Genomic DNA, 16978 nt, shown 5'->3' with positions numbered 1-16978 from the left:
ACATTAATCCACGCGTGAACATTTCTACATTTACATTATTAGCGTATCATGTACATGTACCACTGAAGACATGAGATGAAAGACCGAAGAGTAACAGTTGATCTTTAAACTCCCACGATATGCTGGTGCTAGGACGGAAAATTTACTGGGTCTGGTTCAGGGCACTCCTAGTGTGGGGTTTTACCGGTGGTATCGTGTATCACTGAAGACATGACATACCTGAGAGTACAGGTCGCTGGTGCTAGAAAGGGAAATTTACTGGGTCTCGTTCAAAGATCTCCTGACTCTGGATATCAAGGGTATCAGGTGTCACCTTAAAGACATGACAACGTCTGGAGGAGAACAGGGGACATTTGTCTTAGAGGAAACTGAAGACGACATGTCGAGCCGGGAGTTACTGTGGTATAATTGTTCCTGGGAGTTTGGCTCTTGTCCTGTATTAAGTTGCGTAACTGTTTGGCTGCAGACACGGTGATTTGGTGGTGTTGTCTGTTGAAGCCAATTTTATAGGCAGGGTGTGGTTTGGCACTATTAAAGGTGCAGTTATTTCTGATCGTCGGACCTTCGCCAAGAAGGTTATGTAATCGGCGTGTTTGTCTCTGTGTCTGTGAACAGCATAACTCCAGAAGCCTTGGATGGATCCTGATGATATTTGGCACGTGTGTATGTGTCGGGAAAACGAAGAGCAAGTTCGACAATGGCCCCCTTGTGGCTTTCTGAGTACTGTAGCGAAATTTCTGGGTTTTTTTATATCTCGTGTTCTGGTGTTTATATTTACTTTTGCACAGACAAGGATAGTGTGACACTGCACTCAAGGCAGTAACTAATTTCAACAGTAAATTATGCAACACTAAAAATAGATGCAGACCCTTTAATAGCCCCTTTGTAAAGCCGTAGGGGCAGCGGGTTGAGATGCGATTTGTCGTGTAATTTTGAGGCAGGCTTTGGCACCCCGCCACCATGAAGGACCTCAGCTTCAGAAACCGCCGGTAGCTCTGGGCCAGGGTCAGGCAAAATGGACCACAGCTGTGGGAACGAGTCGAGTTGACCTGTCTAACCTCGTTCCCAGTCTTGGCCACCGGGCTTGGCAAGCACGTCTGCACGGGCGGTGGGCCAGAGAAAACCGATTCTTTTTATTTTTTATTTTTTTTACTTACTGGTCACCACGTAACAAGACCCGAAGGCAAGTCCAATGTTACGGGTTACATTGTAACTGTAACAGCATCTCTTCGCCCTAGGTCAGAAACATCATGATTGAGACCAGCTCAATTGCTCACTATGAGTGAGGACTAACTGACTCAGTGCGCGAAGCAGGGGTTACGAGGACTGCTCGGGAGATTCCCTACCCCATTTGATTCTCGTGAATTAAATCCGCTTTATATATAGAAGTAGAAATAAACTACGATCTTCAGTTCATACTGATAAGAGTAGAAAAAGGGGTAAATAGTTTTGCTGTTTTTGTTTGTTTATCTGTTTGTTTTGCATCACCGGTAAACCGCCTTCAGGCGTAACGCACTACTTTTGTTTGTTTATTTCCATCTCCAATTAGACTTTACTTTTGCAAAGTTCAATATGCATTGGCGGTGCTAGATATCCTTTTACGCATGCAAAACTGAGTCTTCTGGCGTTTATTTAGGTTAGTTTATCAATTTTTTTATCTGTCATCTATCTACTACAATGATTGTAACAGCCTCCAATGATTGTAAGAAACTTATCCCATACTACAACTTCTGTATTAGTTAGATAAGCGTTAAGTTATAGAACTGTAGTTATGTAGATGCCATACTTTGTACCCCGTACAATTGTTGTGCAATAAAGCTATTATATCTACTACCTAAAGCTACTGCACGTTCGAGCAGGGCCAGGGTTATTTATTTACTTGATTATTTACTTGATTATTTATTTACTTGATTATTTATTTACTTATTTCCGCAGGTCAAGCTGACTGCACGTTTGAGAAGTGTCGGGTTTAGTTACTTGATAATTTGTTTACATATTTACTTTTATTGTTTATTTTCCAGGAAAAGCTGACTGCACGTTTGAGAAGGGTCTGTGCTCACTGAAGCAGGCGACTGATGACTCCTGGGACTGGGAGCGGCGCAAGGGGAACGACAGATACTACAAGACTCTGCCCAGCCACGATCATAGCTTGGGCAATGGTGAGTCTAAGACTCTGTTTTATACGTACCTGTAGTAGTGGGAGGAGGGGATAGATACTACAAGACTCTGCCCAGTCATGATCACAGTCTAGGGAATGGTGAGTCTGTTTTATATGTACCTGTAGTAGGAAGGGGGGAACGACAGATACTACAAGACTCTGCCCAGTCATGATCACAGTCTGGGGAATGGTGAGTATGTTTTATATGTACCTGTAGGGGGGGTGGGGGGTGGGGGTAGATGTACAAAACTCTACCCCAGCCATTACCATAGCCTTGGAAATGGTTAGTGTTTGACATTATTACGTATCTATAATGTGTGCGTGTGTATGGTTGTAGAGAGAGGGAGGCAAATACCTCACCTCACCTCACCTAGCCCCATCCTCATCAAGAGGGTCGGGGACCATGGTTGCCTCCAGCACATGTCTTCGGGGGCAAAAACAGATACCGACAAAACACTTCCCTGTCATGACCATTGTCTACTCTTGATAATGGTAAGTATGATCTTACATGGAAGACAACCTTTAGGTGTTCCCTATGGATTAGTCATCGGACCATTCCACAGGACCACAGACTGGACTCCAGGTTATAACGTCCATGCTGTAGTCCGTAGGGCCGGGAGGGTAGAAGGTCGTAGAAGAGTAGTATATAACAATCTTCCTTGGTATTGAGGTGAAGCATTATGCCTTCTGAAGTAGCTAATGGCAGTACGATGCAGCTTTGCAATAAATACGGCTGTTTGGCATATATAAATGTATTTGGTAGGAGGGGGAAAGGGGGACCTTAACCAATACTCATGTTCGCGCGGCCGTGAGAACGGAGTCAAGTACCGGCCAGTGCCCCCACCAGTCTTGTCTTGAAGCAATTTTAACACCTGCCAAGGGGCATTACCGATCAACAGCCCGGGATGCTGCACCAGTAAGCGCCCCTCATTCATCACTCTTCCTTACACGTTAGTAATGTGCGAACCTCTGGTCATTGGCCGTCCCTGACGCGGTTTCTCGGAATGCCTTCCGCAGACTTGTCTCAAGGCCAACTTCTAAGGCACAACATCACATTTTTTACAAAGGCTAGGTAGTTTGAAGGGAACGAAAACTACGATATCGAAGATAACAAAAACACAAAACGGACCGAAAATTATTCAACAGCATGCCTTGTGTATATTCCTGTAGCCTCCATAGCAGGCTCTCTCGGGCCTTTTTTTGGGCTCATAATACACTTTTGCTGGCCATTTCTTTTTGCAATGGGTCACTGATTGCTGGCTTCCTCTGACTACCGGCCCAGCAATCAGCGACCCAGTACAAAAAGATATGGCCAGCAAAACTGTATTATGAGCACACAAAAAAGGCCCAAGAGAGCCTGCTATGGAGGCTAATATTCCTTGGCATATACTTTAATTTTTCGTTTCCGCAAACAGCCCGGCCGGGCCCCGGGTAGGAAATGTGACGTAGGCCTACGCGGGGACATCTCGTTCTTGTCAGTGTCAGTTTAGACGGCTCTGGAACACCGAACGTACTCCTGTTGATAACCTCATTTTGGTTAGTAGGTCGTAGGAAATAGTTTCTGAATCCATGACCTGGAGGCATCTGCCTGTGTGACCTACGCTTAACCTGGATTCCAGGCTATATAACGTTAACATGAGACAGCCTGTACAAGAACTGACCTACGCTTAACATGCAATCCAGTCTATAATATTCGTGGCTTGGCCTACGTAGCTCCATAGTGTACTCTCTAAATATTTCGCGGCAGGCAATTAACTCCCACTGAGCAAAGCTAACGCGTGAAACCGGTGCAGACGATTGCCCCGTAGAGAGCCCGCATTTCATGTAGCAACGTAGACCAAGCCATGAATAGACTGGGTTCTCAGTTATTGTTGTTATTGTTGTGTTGCTTTTTCAGACAAGTGATGTCAAACATAAAGTGTACTACAGATAAATGAAGTTTTTTTGCAGGAAAATCGAAACATGTATGCATTGATTTGGTAACTCGGTGTTTAAAACTCTTTGTGAACTCATAGGCTCCTGGCAGGGTGTGTAATTAGAGCATATAGAAATGTAAACTAGAGGAGGGGAAGTGGGAGGGGAAACCAGACCAATTAACACCCAATTATAGCCTCTCCAGTCGCACCCTGGCTCATTTCAGTGTCATTTCAATATTGTAATGAGTTCCTGGCAGGGGCAGCTTTGCCAGGACTTAGCATAGAAGAGTAAGCTACGCTACTATCAACTTGTCATGTTAGATGGTCAGAAATGCTACTTCTGTGCTATTTCCGTGAGACTTGTTCGATCGACGAGTGAATGAGAGTACAAACACAGTTAAAGTCTTATAAGGGAAACATTCGTGTTTTTACATGAAAATGTCGTGAAGAAGACGTAACAGTTATTTGTGCAATTGAACCCCACTCACTGTAACACACTAGATAGTAGTTACATCTGTACAATCAGTCAGTTTCTCGTCCTCCTAGTAAAATGTAGAATAAATCGTATCGGTAAACTCTCTGAACATCCGTCTCCTGCTGTCAGTAAAACATTTCCAGATCCAGTCCGCGGTTTGAATCAGGTCCAGACGGAAAACTTTATTGGAACCCTGTCCTTGAGAAAGTAGGCCAACGCTCGGCTCCTACCCCGCGGGTTTGGCTATGTTCCTAACGTCGTGGCCAGAGGGCGACTTTCTAAACATTTCCAACTGTGCGGAGCTGGAAAACAGATCGGCTTGGCACGGAGTCGGTCCGTGCCTGCCCGGGCAGTGTTCCCTGCGCCGAGACAGATTTGAACTTGATGAGGGAGTAAATCATTAATCAGAGATCAGATGGCCGTGCCAGAGACTCGTGGCGGGGTGCCTGCACACCTGGACCCGATCCAGAGCCGACACACTACATGTGTGAACGTTGTAGAAAAGCTTTGGCCAGGTGAAAACTTTTCTTCGTGAACGGTACAGACTTTCTAAGTCTTTCGATTTGAACGTGATGAGAAAGTAAATCATTACTGAGAGATCAGATGTACCGTGTCAGACTGGCAGCGGCTCCTGGCGGGGTGCCTTACACCTGGGGCCCGATCCAGAACACACTGCATCTCTATCTGTTAACGTTGCAGCATGGCCAGGTGTAAAATGGATTTTTCATGAACTATAGTCTTTGAATAACGTCACATTTCTAAAACTGTGTAGGACTAGCAGCGTCTAGTGGCGGGGTGCCTGCACACCTGGACCCGATCCAGAACCTACACACTGCATATGTGAACGTTGTACAAAGCAGGGTCAAGTGAAAACGTTTCTTCGTGAACGGTAGAGTTTCTTAGTCTTTCGATTTAAACTTGATGAGGGAGTAAATCATTCATCAGAGATCACATGGCCGTGCGGAACTGGCAGCGGCTCGTGGTGGGGTGCCTTACACCTGGAACTAATCCAGAACCAATTATACAAAACCAATCCAGAACCAATCCAGAATAGACTGCATCGCCAAATAGCAGTTACGCAAGCAACTGGATATGATTTTGGAAACAGTCAGACGTTTAATTTCAGGTAGAATCCACTACCTTTCGTCAGTGACACTGAAGAGGTTTTATATCCTAACTATGAATTGATATGCATGAATTGATACTGCTCTCCAACGAGGTCTCCTCAGTGACACTGGCGAAAGGTAGCGGAGTTTACCTGAAACGTCTGACCGTTTTCAAAATCATATCCAATTGCTTGAGTAACTGCTTTTTGGCGAATCTTTTTACCTGGATGTCTAATCTTTATTGACACGCACACTACATCTGTTGTATGGATGGCCAGGTGGAAACGATTACGGTTTACGCTAGACTTTCCTAGTCTTTCTGACCTGGTCGTTTGGCAAGGTAGTCAATCATGAAGATAAAAGTTAGTTACATCTCACATTCAGTGTTATTAGGAAGCCTTTTATTCATTGCCCGCATGTTCAGTTTTAATAAAATACCTAACAAAACCTATCTATCCAAAAGAGTAGGGGTCTTTGCCGGTGTGAGTGGACCAGACCTTACAGTCTGGTCTCCGGGTTGACAGCATGAAAAGGTGATAGTCATTTGTTATGTCAACCCTTGCACAAACGTTGTTAAACCAAATAATCAATTACAAACCCATACATATAAAACCGACCTGAATAAACCGAAGTGTAACGGATCTAGGCTAACACAACTGTAACAGCCAGACGTGTGTTTAGGTTGTCCAACCTAACACAACAGCCAGACGTGTGTTTAGGTTATCCAGAGGTTCAGTCAGGACCAGGACTCCGGCAGATGTTTCCTACCGCCACCTGGGCGGAACGAGAGTGAGCCCACATGTCACCTGGTAGACTTGAGAATGTCTCTTTACTTAAGAACATCTGCCCGCTCCTTGAAGGAGGCCGGTAATCGTCTCACGCCTCCCGTGGGAACGTCTTGACCTCCCGCTCGGTCACCTTGACGTGGGCGGCAAGGTCAAAGGGTCGTTGACCCCTTGTTAGAAGATCGCCTACTGTTGCTGGACAGATGCGTCTTCTTGGGGGGGGGGGGTCGTTATCCTTGGAGAGAGCCAATCAAATTTTGCGTAATTGCCTTTGTTGATTTTAGCGTAATACGTAGTTTTCTTTTCGGAATTCGGCGTGAACACACACATACACACACACACTATATATATACATAGTAGGTTCAGGCCCTCTGTTGCTGAGGAAGAAGTAGAAAAAGTTAAACAACCCCTCGACAGTTCCCGATAACCTCGAATGTTCCCGACAACCCCCGACTGTTCCAGATAACCCCGAATGTTCCCGACAACCCCCGACAGTTCCCGATAACCTCGAATGTTCCCGACAATCCCCGACTGTTCTCGATCACCTCCCACTGTTCCCGACAACCCTCGATTGTTCCCGATAACCCCCGACTGTTCCCGACAATCCCCGACTGTTCTCGATCACCTCCCACTGTTCCCGACAACCCCCGACTGTTCCCGACAACCCCCGACTGTCCTCGACTGCGCAATTGCCTAGAACTGACCTCCAAATGAACTCTGGGCCGCGCAAGCTTTCTTGCGCTGTCTTATCCTACATGCTGGGGTGGGGCTGCTTCTGTCAGAAAAACTCGTCAGTCAGATTCTCCACCCTAACACCAGCTTGAGGATTAGATGTTTCACCATCCTTGGTTTCACTTTAGCTGTAGGTCCTACCAGGGGTTACTACCGGTCACTGTAGGTTGGTGACCTCCAGCGGAGTACGTTGACCCCGGGAGACTGACGTCACTCCTACTGAGGAGAGGGAAGACAGCTGTTAGAGTAGGGTCTTCTGGGAAGGGACCACGTGCAGTCTGAAATGAGTTTGGAAGGGAAGGGAAGGAACACACCTCGTGCAGTCGGAAGGGGGTTAGTAAGGGAAGGGATTGGCCAAAAAAGGTCGGGAGGGGAAGGCGTCGTACACTGCCCAGTATGGTCCCGTCCACTTTGTGGAAATGTTAACATTTCTTTAAAAGACTTAAAAACAGTGCCGAAGGTACAGAACGGAGCTCTCAGGTTAACGATGCTCCGTCTGATTATCCCGTAATTCTTGTGATTAACTTTGTTGATGTGTTTATAAACAAACAAACAAACAAACAAACGAACAAACTTTGTCTCTTGTCAGATGAGGGTTACTTCATGCCCTTGCTGTTTCACATTATCCTGTGTTTTACTTTGTTTATGTGTTTACAAACAAACAAATAAACAAACTTTTCTCCCTGTCAGGTGAGGGTACTTCATGGCCGTGAGATCTCCCGTTATCCTTGTGTTGTATACTTTGTTTATGTGTTTACAAACAAACAAATAAACAAACAAACAAACTTGTCTTCCGTCAGGTGAGGGGTACTTCCTGGCCGTGCGATCTCCTCTTATCATGAGTTTTACTTTCTTTAGTAGTAGTCCGCTGTGTTCTGCTGATGCAGTGGTCTGGACACTCTTTGTGTGTTTACAAACAAACAAACAAACAAACAAATAAACAAACAACCTTGTGTTCCTGTTAGGTGAGGGGTACTTCATGGCCGTCAGATCAAAAACAAATAAACAAACAAACTTGTCTCCAAGCCAGGTTAGGGTTACTCTATGGCCGTCAGATCTCCCTTCGCCCCTGTGTTTACAAACAAACAAACAAATAAACAAACAAACTTGTCTCCCGTCAGGTGAGGGTTACTTCATGGCCGTCAGATCTCCCATCCTGCCTATCGTGGACGAGCGGTCGGCCCGGCTGGAGACCGGCATGCTCCGCGCGGGGCGGCACTGCCTGACGTTCTACTACCGGATCTACTACGCGTGGGGCGCCGACTGGTACTCGGAAACCATGAACAGGCTCAACGTCTACGTCATGTCCGGTGACCAGAAGGGAGACCCCCTGTGGAGCATCAAAGATGGCGACGTGTGGGAGGACGCGCAGGTCACTATTGACTCGCAAGATGACTTTCAGGTAAGGTTTTATTTCTGGGCACTGCACAGCAATGGTGTTATGTAATGTCGATAATGTAGAAACATACAATCTTTATTGACACGACAAAAGTACAACGACTTTCGTAAGGTCTACATGTATAACAACTACTTACAGTACAACTAAACACATATATATGGATATCTATAGGTATGGATACATCAACATAAAGGGTCTAGCATGTCTTTTACACTATTGGTTCTACGATATAAACAATCATGGATATATTTGCCTACTTGTACACAGTGAGGATTATCGCCTCCCAGAATGTAGTTGAGTTTATTTATCGGACAGAGAGTAGCAAATGGGCAAAGACATGGTGTCATAATCTCATCCGTGAATATTCTAGGTCATAACAACTTCATTTCATTTCTGACATATCTTGACCCTCACAGATCATATTTGAAGCTGAGGTGAGGTCTGGGCATAAGGGCAGCATCGCTCTGGACGATATCAGCATCTCAGGAGGGTCATGTGAAAGTTCGTTCATTTTTAAAATTTTCTTTTATACATGCATGTATTTTACTCAGATTGTACTTGACTAACCCAAACGTACCCATATCTTGGATTGATTAACTCAGTGGAAGATTTTTTGACAAAGACGGGAGTTGATCAGTCGAAACTTTGGGTTAGTCAATGGATCACACTTTAACTCTGATCCAAAATGACTTGTATGTACAGTTTGCTGTCCTTTATGTAAACGTCTGTTTCCATGATAACAGAGAGCTGTAAGGACTCGTACTACGGCTGCTGCATGGACAGCATAAAGACAAACCTTCTTCATTAGAATATAAGTTAAACTTGATATATAGGTTTGGAACTTGGGAGTAAGAGGCCTAGTCTACGTACAGGAAACAATTAGGCAACAGATTGGAAGCTAAAGTACAGAATGGTCTGACTGGTTTAACTGGAGAACCGTTTTGTGGAGAAAATGTAGGTTTCAAGTGCAGCAAATAGTTGTTTGTTTGTACAGTTGTCACGTCCTTGACCTTGTAGCTCCTTTAGTAGAATAGTCTTGGTAAGACGATCTTGTGTGAGCTGTTCGACAGTGGCGGCTAAGACATAAGTCTGCATGCTGCCTTCTATGAATAAATTTGTTTTATGATTGCAGAGAGCTGTTACAGATCTGATCCAAAATAACTTTTATAAACACAGACCGTTCCCTTCCATCCATGACTCTATGAGTAGGAGGTCTCAGGAAGCTGACCAACCACGGTCTTCCAGCTGTGCACATGAGTAACGCAGAAAAGCTATTCTATCATTCCATCATATGAACAGGGTCATATTTAGCCGTGTTTATTGTGGGGGCGACTGCCACGCAAAGATTGGCCTTCAGATAGATTGGAAACGATGCAAACGGACCTAACTTCAGAGTGTCATCATCTGCTAAGATGTAAGGTTGCCTACATTGTACAGTTTGCCGCCCTTTATGCACACTTTCGTTTCCATGATTACAGAGAGCTGTAAGGACTCGTACTACGGATGCTGCATGGACAGCATAAAGACAAACCTTCTTCATTAGAATATAAGTTAAACTTGATATATAGGTTTGGAACTTGGGAGTAAGAGGCCTAGTCTACATACAGGTAAGTATTAAGCAACAGATTGGAAGCTACAGTATACGTTTTGAGTGGTTTAACTGGAGAATAGTTTTGTGGAAGAAATGTAGGTTCCAAGGGCAATATATACTTGTTTGTACAATTGCCACGTCCTGGTAGCCCGTGTGAGCTGTTCGACAGTGGATGCATACAAGCTGCCCTCCATGCATACAAGCTGCCCTCCATGCATACATGCTGCTCTCCATGCATACATGTTGGTCTACATGCATACTTTTGTTCTATGATTACAGAGAGCTGTAAGGACTCGTACTACGGCTGCTGCATGGACGGCGTGACGGCGGCGGCAGGTCCGAACTACCAGGGCTGCAGGTTCGAGCCGGATGACATCGTGGAGCCGTCTGAGGACACCAAGATCGAGCAGTTCCCCGGAAAAGGTGAGGCTCTGTCACACCGGATCGGTTCATTTTTATGCTAATTAACGATGGATATCACATAACCAGGCTGTTGGACCAATCACGAGCTCCTATTACGAGCGTAGGATTCATTTCTGAGGACACCAAGATCGAGCAGTTCCCGAGAAAAGGTGAGGCCGTCTCACACCGGATTGGTTCATTTTTATGCTAATTAACGATGGATATCACATGACCAGGCTGTTGGACTAATCACGAGCTCCGATAACGATCGGTGGACATATTGATATTACTGTGGACACCAAGATCGAGCATTTCCCAGGAATGAGTGAGGCACCTCACACCTGATTGGTTCGCACTTTTATGCTAATTAACGATGATTATCACATAACCAGGCTGTTGGACCAATCACGAGCTATCGACCATAAAGTCATGAGCATGAGTTAATCATGATTAATTTGGAGGAGACACTGTGTGAAACTTCATTCCCTTCGCTCAGTCGGTGGTTTATTCGGTGGTTATACAGAAGAAGAACTTTATTGTGCAACGATCGTACACGGTACAATGTATGGCCCCCAAAAAAGAAGAAACAAACTTATCATCTTAATTACTAAAACAAGTATTAAACATAGTCACTGGCCAGACGTTATATACCACCGCAACACATCGGGCTGAATTATCAACCATAACCATCATCAGTGCAAAACACATGTTCAAAGATTTCCTGTAAAGAATATAGGCAATCGTCAATTGATATCGCTACTTGTCTATGACCATGGGTAATGTTGGTTGGCAACTGGCAGTTGTTTATATCTACTATGTTGTTTCACGTCCTTTAGCTGGAGACTCTGCGGACTGCACGTTTGAGCAGGACGAGTGTGCTTGGTACCAGGCGCAGCGCGACAATCTGGACTGGGTCCGGCTGAAGGGCTGGTCACGTAACGTGCAGAACACACTGCCCAGCAGCGACCAGACCACCAAGAAAGGTAACTCTCTCTCCCTCAATCTCTCTCTCTCTCTCTCTCTCTCTCTCTCTCTCTCTCTCTCTCTCTCTCGTGCAGAACACTCTACCCAGCAGCGACTAGACAACCAAGAAAGGTAACTCTCTCTCCCTCAATCTCAATCTCTCTCTCTCTCTCGCTCTCTCTCGCTCTCTCTCTCCTTCTCTCTCTCTCTCTCTCTCTCTCTCTCTCTCTCTCTCGTGCAGAACACTCTACCCAGCAGCGACTAGACAACCAAGAAATGTAACTCTCTCTCCCTCCCCACTCCCTCTCACTGCTTCTCTCTCTCTCCTTCTCTCTCTCTCTCCTTCTCTCTCTCTCTCTCTCGCTCTCTCTCTCTCTCTCTCTCACTCGTGCAGAACATTCTACCCAGCAGCGACCAGACAACCAAGAAATGTAACTCTCTCTCTCCAAGGAAGGTAACCACCTGTATCTGTATCTCTCTCTCTTTCTGCCGAGCAGCGGCCAGACCATCAAGAAAGGTAGCCACCCCTGTCTGTCTCTGTCTGTCTGCCTCTCCGCCTCTCTCCGCCTCTCTGTCTCTCTCTCTGTCTCTCTGTCTCTCTGTCTCTCTGTCTCTGTTTGTCTGTCTGTCTGTCTGTCTGTCTGTCTGTCTGTCTCTCTGTCTCTGTCTCTGTCTCTCTCTGTCTCTCTCTCTCTGTCTCTGTCTCTGTCTCTCTCTCTCTCTCTCTGTCTCTCTCTCTCTCTCCCAGATGTTTTCTTTCTAACTTGAAATGACGCGGCTGTGGATGACCAGAATCTCGTTTTGTAGTTTTCAATATCAAAACCAGACATTTTATAAGCCTACATTAACCAGACGTTTGTTCCCTTATCCAGCTAACGGGTGGTTCATGACCGTCCAGTCGCCAGTCCGGCCGTACATCGCGCAGGTCGCCCGGCTGCAGACCCCCGAGATCCGGTCCTGGTCCGGATACCCCGAGAAGTGTCTGACGTTCCACTACCACATGGCAGAGAAGTTCCCGGACTTCTTCCCAAGGTGCTCAGAATTTCGAATCAAAACTCATCTGTATTGATACAATCCATTGATAGACTTTACACGACTTTCCCTGACGGTGGAGTGACGCCCACCCAGTTTCTTCGGCTACGGATTTGATGCGCCAATGTGCCAACAGCTGCACATTGTTCTCCCATCTGGAACCGTTATTTTTGTTTGAATTGATAGAATTGAGCTTCGTTTCTGTGCTCTGAGCTCTGACGGTGGTAGATTCGGTCTTCCTGTCACATTTGATTCACTCCTGACGTCATCACGCTTCCGGTTCTCGGAGAGTCAGTGTAGAGAATCAGACTTCTGACAAACGAGACCGACCAAAAATTCATGGCGAGTACTTTCTTATATGTTGCAACAAAGCTCAAATTCTACAGCTATGTACACAGTCTTTGTCTTAAAGCCCCTGCCACATATCAATGTCACTAAACGTCTTTTTCCAAGACATTCACGGTTTAACTTTTCAATACAAAAGCAACGTTCTTTTTTGGCGACGCCACAGGGAAGGGACCAACCTGCTGAACGTGTTCGCCACCTCCAAGAAGTACTACGACGAACCCATCTTCGTGGCTAATGACGTCATGGACGACCAGTGGAAGAGAGTTTCTGTCACCTTCTCGTCCGAGAAAGACTTCCAGGTAGAATTTTTGTCAGTCAAGTTTATTGCACATCGATTGTATACGATATAAAGGAAAGCATAGTATAAGAAAACTGATTAGTCACATTATTTTATATAGTCTACACACATGTTCTAAGCTATACACTATTGTTAGAAGACACAATGAGATGTATGTCTACTAAAGTTACATATGGTGATCATGATACTCTTAAAGTCGTAACCTTAGAGACTGACTTCTAGAAGGCATGTGACTGGTAACGGTCGGAAGCGTCTCAAACTCCAGAAACAAGTGTCTGTTCGCAGTTTTGTTCTCTTATTTATTTGCCGTATTTTCCCCTCTAAACATTGGATTGTAAAAAGAATGGTCTTCCCTGGCAGAAGAGGAAGATCCTATGAGATGTACAAGACCTTGCTCGCCCTGGAATTATCTCATGCTTGGACGGTGTTCCCCTTTAGATAATGTAATATTCTAAGACGTTGTTAACCTTAAATATTCTAAGCCAAGACGTTTTTTTCTCCTCAGATTGTCTTCGAGGCGATCATGCTGTCTGAGTACCCGGGAGACATCTCCATTGATGACGTCACCGTGGACGAGGGGTCATGTGAAGGTCAGAGTTGATTTCTTCATCCTTTCTTGAGTAGAGGGAATAAGGAGGTAATGCTGTAAGCGGTCCCGGTACGGGTGCTGTACGGACGGGTTTAACCAGTATGTAACCATGTCTATCCCCTGCGGTCCCGGTACGGCTGCTGTACGGACGGGTTTAACCAGTATGTAACCATGTCTATCCCCTGTACAGACCGGCACGCCTGTAAGCGGTCCCGGTACGGCTGCTGCCCGGACGGCCGGACCCGGAAGCAGGACACGGCGGGGCGCGGGTGCCGGTACGTGGGGCGCCTGGGGGCGGACCCCGAGGGGCTGGAACAGTTCGAGCAGGAGGAGAAGTACACCATTGATAAAGGTGAGGCAGACCTTACTGAACTCTACGTAATTCTATATTACTAATTTTTGACTGATGTTACAATGGATCAATCAGTTGGCCGATTGATTGGTTGAACGGTACGATGGCCAAGTGTGTAGGGTGTTCGCAATGCAGACGGTCGGCCGTACGTTTAGTCCCCGGCCGAGACAATCTCTCATACCAAATACTTAAGAAATGGCACATGCTGCATTCTCAGCTTAGCAATCAGAATTTGAGTATGGCAGTTAAAACACACAAACCCCTACCAGTGGACACACCCCTGCCTTTTAAACTGATTGGTTGATTATTAATTGATAGGTTGCATGTTCCTTGACGATTGGTTAATTGATTGATTGATTGATTGATTGATTGATTGATTATTACAGTACTGGAGGACCCCTGTACCATGTTGCTCGGAGTGGAGTTCCAGGACTGCTGGTCCCGCTACAAGGCGATAATCTGGTGGCTGAAGGAGGAGGGGCGTGACGCCGACGTCGGCGCCTACTGCGTGTAAGTAGTCTGTTTTTTTACTCGTTCTGAAGGGAGGGAGACCTCTTGTTGCGGTCCCCCGACACTTAGAGAAGGGTCGGCCGCCCAAACATAACTTTAAAGAAACTCATTGCGGCCGAAACAGGGCTGGAAGGGCAAGGGCTACTCTCTACGATAAAAGACAAGCAGTTCTGGAGGACTAACTTCGTCTGCTCCACCTCACAAGAGCATGAGTGATGATGATGATGATGATGATGATGATGATGAAGGGAGGGATAGCCGAGTCGCGTGACGTTTTGGCCGTGTGGCGTAAGCTGCGGGTGTTTTGTTCGAATCCTTTCTTGCTACCGATCTCGTGCTTTTGGGAAAGGCACTTAACACGGCCTTCCTGCCTCTACCCAAGTGGGATTCTTACTAAGGGAGGTAAAAGGTAGTGGAAGAAGAGGTATGAGGTCCACTTCCTAATACCATGGGGGGTTATAGAGGTGTCACTTGTCCTGGGTTCAAATCTTGTGCTCTTAGGAAAGGCACTTAACACGACTTTCCGGGCTCCACCCAGAAGTAAAATTGGGCACCTGACTTCGGTTGGGGAGGTAAAGGGCGACAGAAGGAGGGGGATGGCCCACTTCCCAATAATGTGCCGTTATACACCTTTCTCACGCGGCGGCCATGATAGATCTAAAACGAGTTCAATGGGGCAAACAAAAGGCTGTCCATCATAATTAGCAGTTCAACTAATGATAGCCTGCCAATTAGGGAAGCGACCAATAAGTGAAGTCCGTCAAGTATTTGCATTATCATGTTTTTATTTTACATCTCTTAAGGGACTATGGGACCAGTCTACACTACTCTAAATTGCTACATTTTTCGGTGCATAACACTAATTATGATATTTATTATTCTATCTTATATCATGAAAGTTTGTATGGTTTCGGGGAAAACTAAATGGGACCTGATTTTAGAAATAAGTTTTGTATGTTTGCCTCATTGACCTCGTCTTCGATCTATCATGGCCGCCGCGTGAGAAAGGTGTATTAGACACAGTCAGCGGATAACAACCCCCACGGCCTTAAAGAAGCTAGGGGATACATACAGTCTTTAGAAATCTGTTAGTCTCCTATTCAGTTTCTTGCAGTGATTCAAAAAGCTTTCTGAACACCGCGTTGTTCTCTTCTGTCGTCCACAGAGCACACGCAGACCTGTACAAGTGCTACTACTCTGCAGTGACGACACTCTGCGAAGACGACAGGAACTACAGGTCGTTCAAGGCGACCCTGGGCCGTGACGTCAGGTACATCAAGAACTTCTGCAAAAATGGGAAGCGCGGGCGCAGAGGCCGGGCCCGGAGACACGCACTCGTGCCGCTGTCCCCGGCCGACCTCATGGACATGCTGCCCTGAAGGACAGAACAGTTAGTTATTGAAGGCCCCACTTTCACTAGGCGCCCTTGCTCGTTTCCGTCTCGTAAAATTGCGTTGGACTTAAAAGGGTAATAGTCAGTTGGAACGGTCGTTGCCATTTGAAACGGTCATTGTCATCATTTCAACCATTACCATTTCATGCGGTCGTTGCTATTTGAAACTGTCAATGCCATATTTCAAACGTTACCACTTTAAACTGCCGTTGTCATGTGAAACGGTCATTGCCATTATTTCAGACATTATCATTTCAAATGGTCGTTGCCATTTCACACTGTCGATGCCACATCGGCATATTCCAACATATCATAACTTTTTGGGGTAGACGAATGTATATAAAAGGATGAAAAGCAGCATTTGAGTTGCATAACAGTATCGTGCCAAATGGTGAAAAGGTAAAGAAAGGAAAGTACTAGTAGCTGCATCAATCCTCTACACCCTGAAACATCACGGTGTTGACGAAAAGCGCTTCGACACTCAAGGTGTGTCGTTCTCCGACACGGCATCGACCGTTTCAAATGGCAACGACAGTTACCAAGACGGAAATTAAGGGCGGCGATCGCGGAGTGATTTTGATTTGTGTGAACGTTGGATTCAGGTTTCATCACGTGATTGAACAAAGACACAAACGTGAAGAAAATGCGCTATTAATATATGACGTGAAATTCTTCGAGAGAGTTGACAAATCTTTAGTCACTCTGCGGTCGCATCCTCTCGTGACAAGGGGGTCTTAGGAGGGGAGGGGGTAAAGACGCGGGACTTGGGGGGGGGGGGGGGGCAGGGGGTGGTTCTGAGTTCACAGCCCCTGTGAGGGGGGGGTCAGTCCTGAAAATAAATCATTGGACATAAAGATATTTGTGATTGGTCAAAAAGAGCGCACAAACGATGCCCACGGTCGAGGGCTTTTGGGTAAAATTTTTTGATG

General features: G+C 45.9%; 1 protein-coding gene across 1 annotated transcript in view; it reads left to right on the top strand.

Annotated features, from left to right (window-relative positions):
* LOC118408449 (MAM and LDL-receptor class A domain-containing protein 1-like) overlaps positions 1-16442 on the top strand; it is a 21001-nt gene extending 4559 nt beyond the window's left edge. Inside the window, exons 3-14 of the mRNA XM_035809266.1 lie at positions 2022-2115; positions 2305-2348; positions 8294-8574; positions 8988-9072; positions 10442-10585; positions 11401-11547; positions 12400-12559; positions 13071-13206; positions 13711-13795; positions 13985-14146; positions 14533-14656; positions 15822-16442. Of these exons, the coding sequence (XP_035665159.1) occupies positions 2022-2115; positions 2305-2348; positions 8294-8574; positions 8988-9072; positions 10442-10585; positions 11401-11547; positions 12400-12559; positions 13071-13206; positions 13711-13795; positions 13985-14146; positions 14533-14656; positions 15822-16035 (1676 nt within the window). The 3' untranslated portion in view covers positions 16036-16442. The remainder of the gene's footprint in view (positions 1-2021; positions 2116-2304; positions 2349-8293; positions 8575-8987; positions 9073-10441; positions 10586-11400; positions 11548-12399; positions 12560-13070; positions 13207-13710; positions 13796-13984; positions 14147-14532; positions 14657-15821) is intronic.
* Positions 16443-16978: the final 536 nt, after the last annotated feature.

Source organism: Branchiostoma floridae, unplaced genomic scaffold, assembly GCF_000003815.2.
Source record: "Branchiostoma floridae strain S238N-H82 unplaced genomic scaffold, Bfl_VNyyK Sc7u5tJ_1585, whole genome shotgun sequence".
NCBI lineage: Eukaryota > Metazoa > Chordata > Leptocardii > Amphioxiformes > Branchiostomatidae > Branchiostoma > Branchiostoma floridae.
Note: the sequence above shows the minus strand (reverse complement) of the source record. Positions and strands in the feature narration are given on the sequence as shown.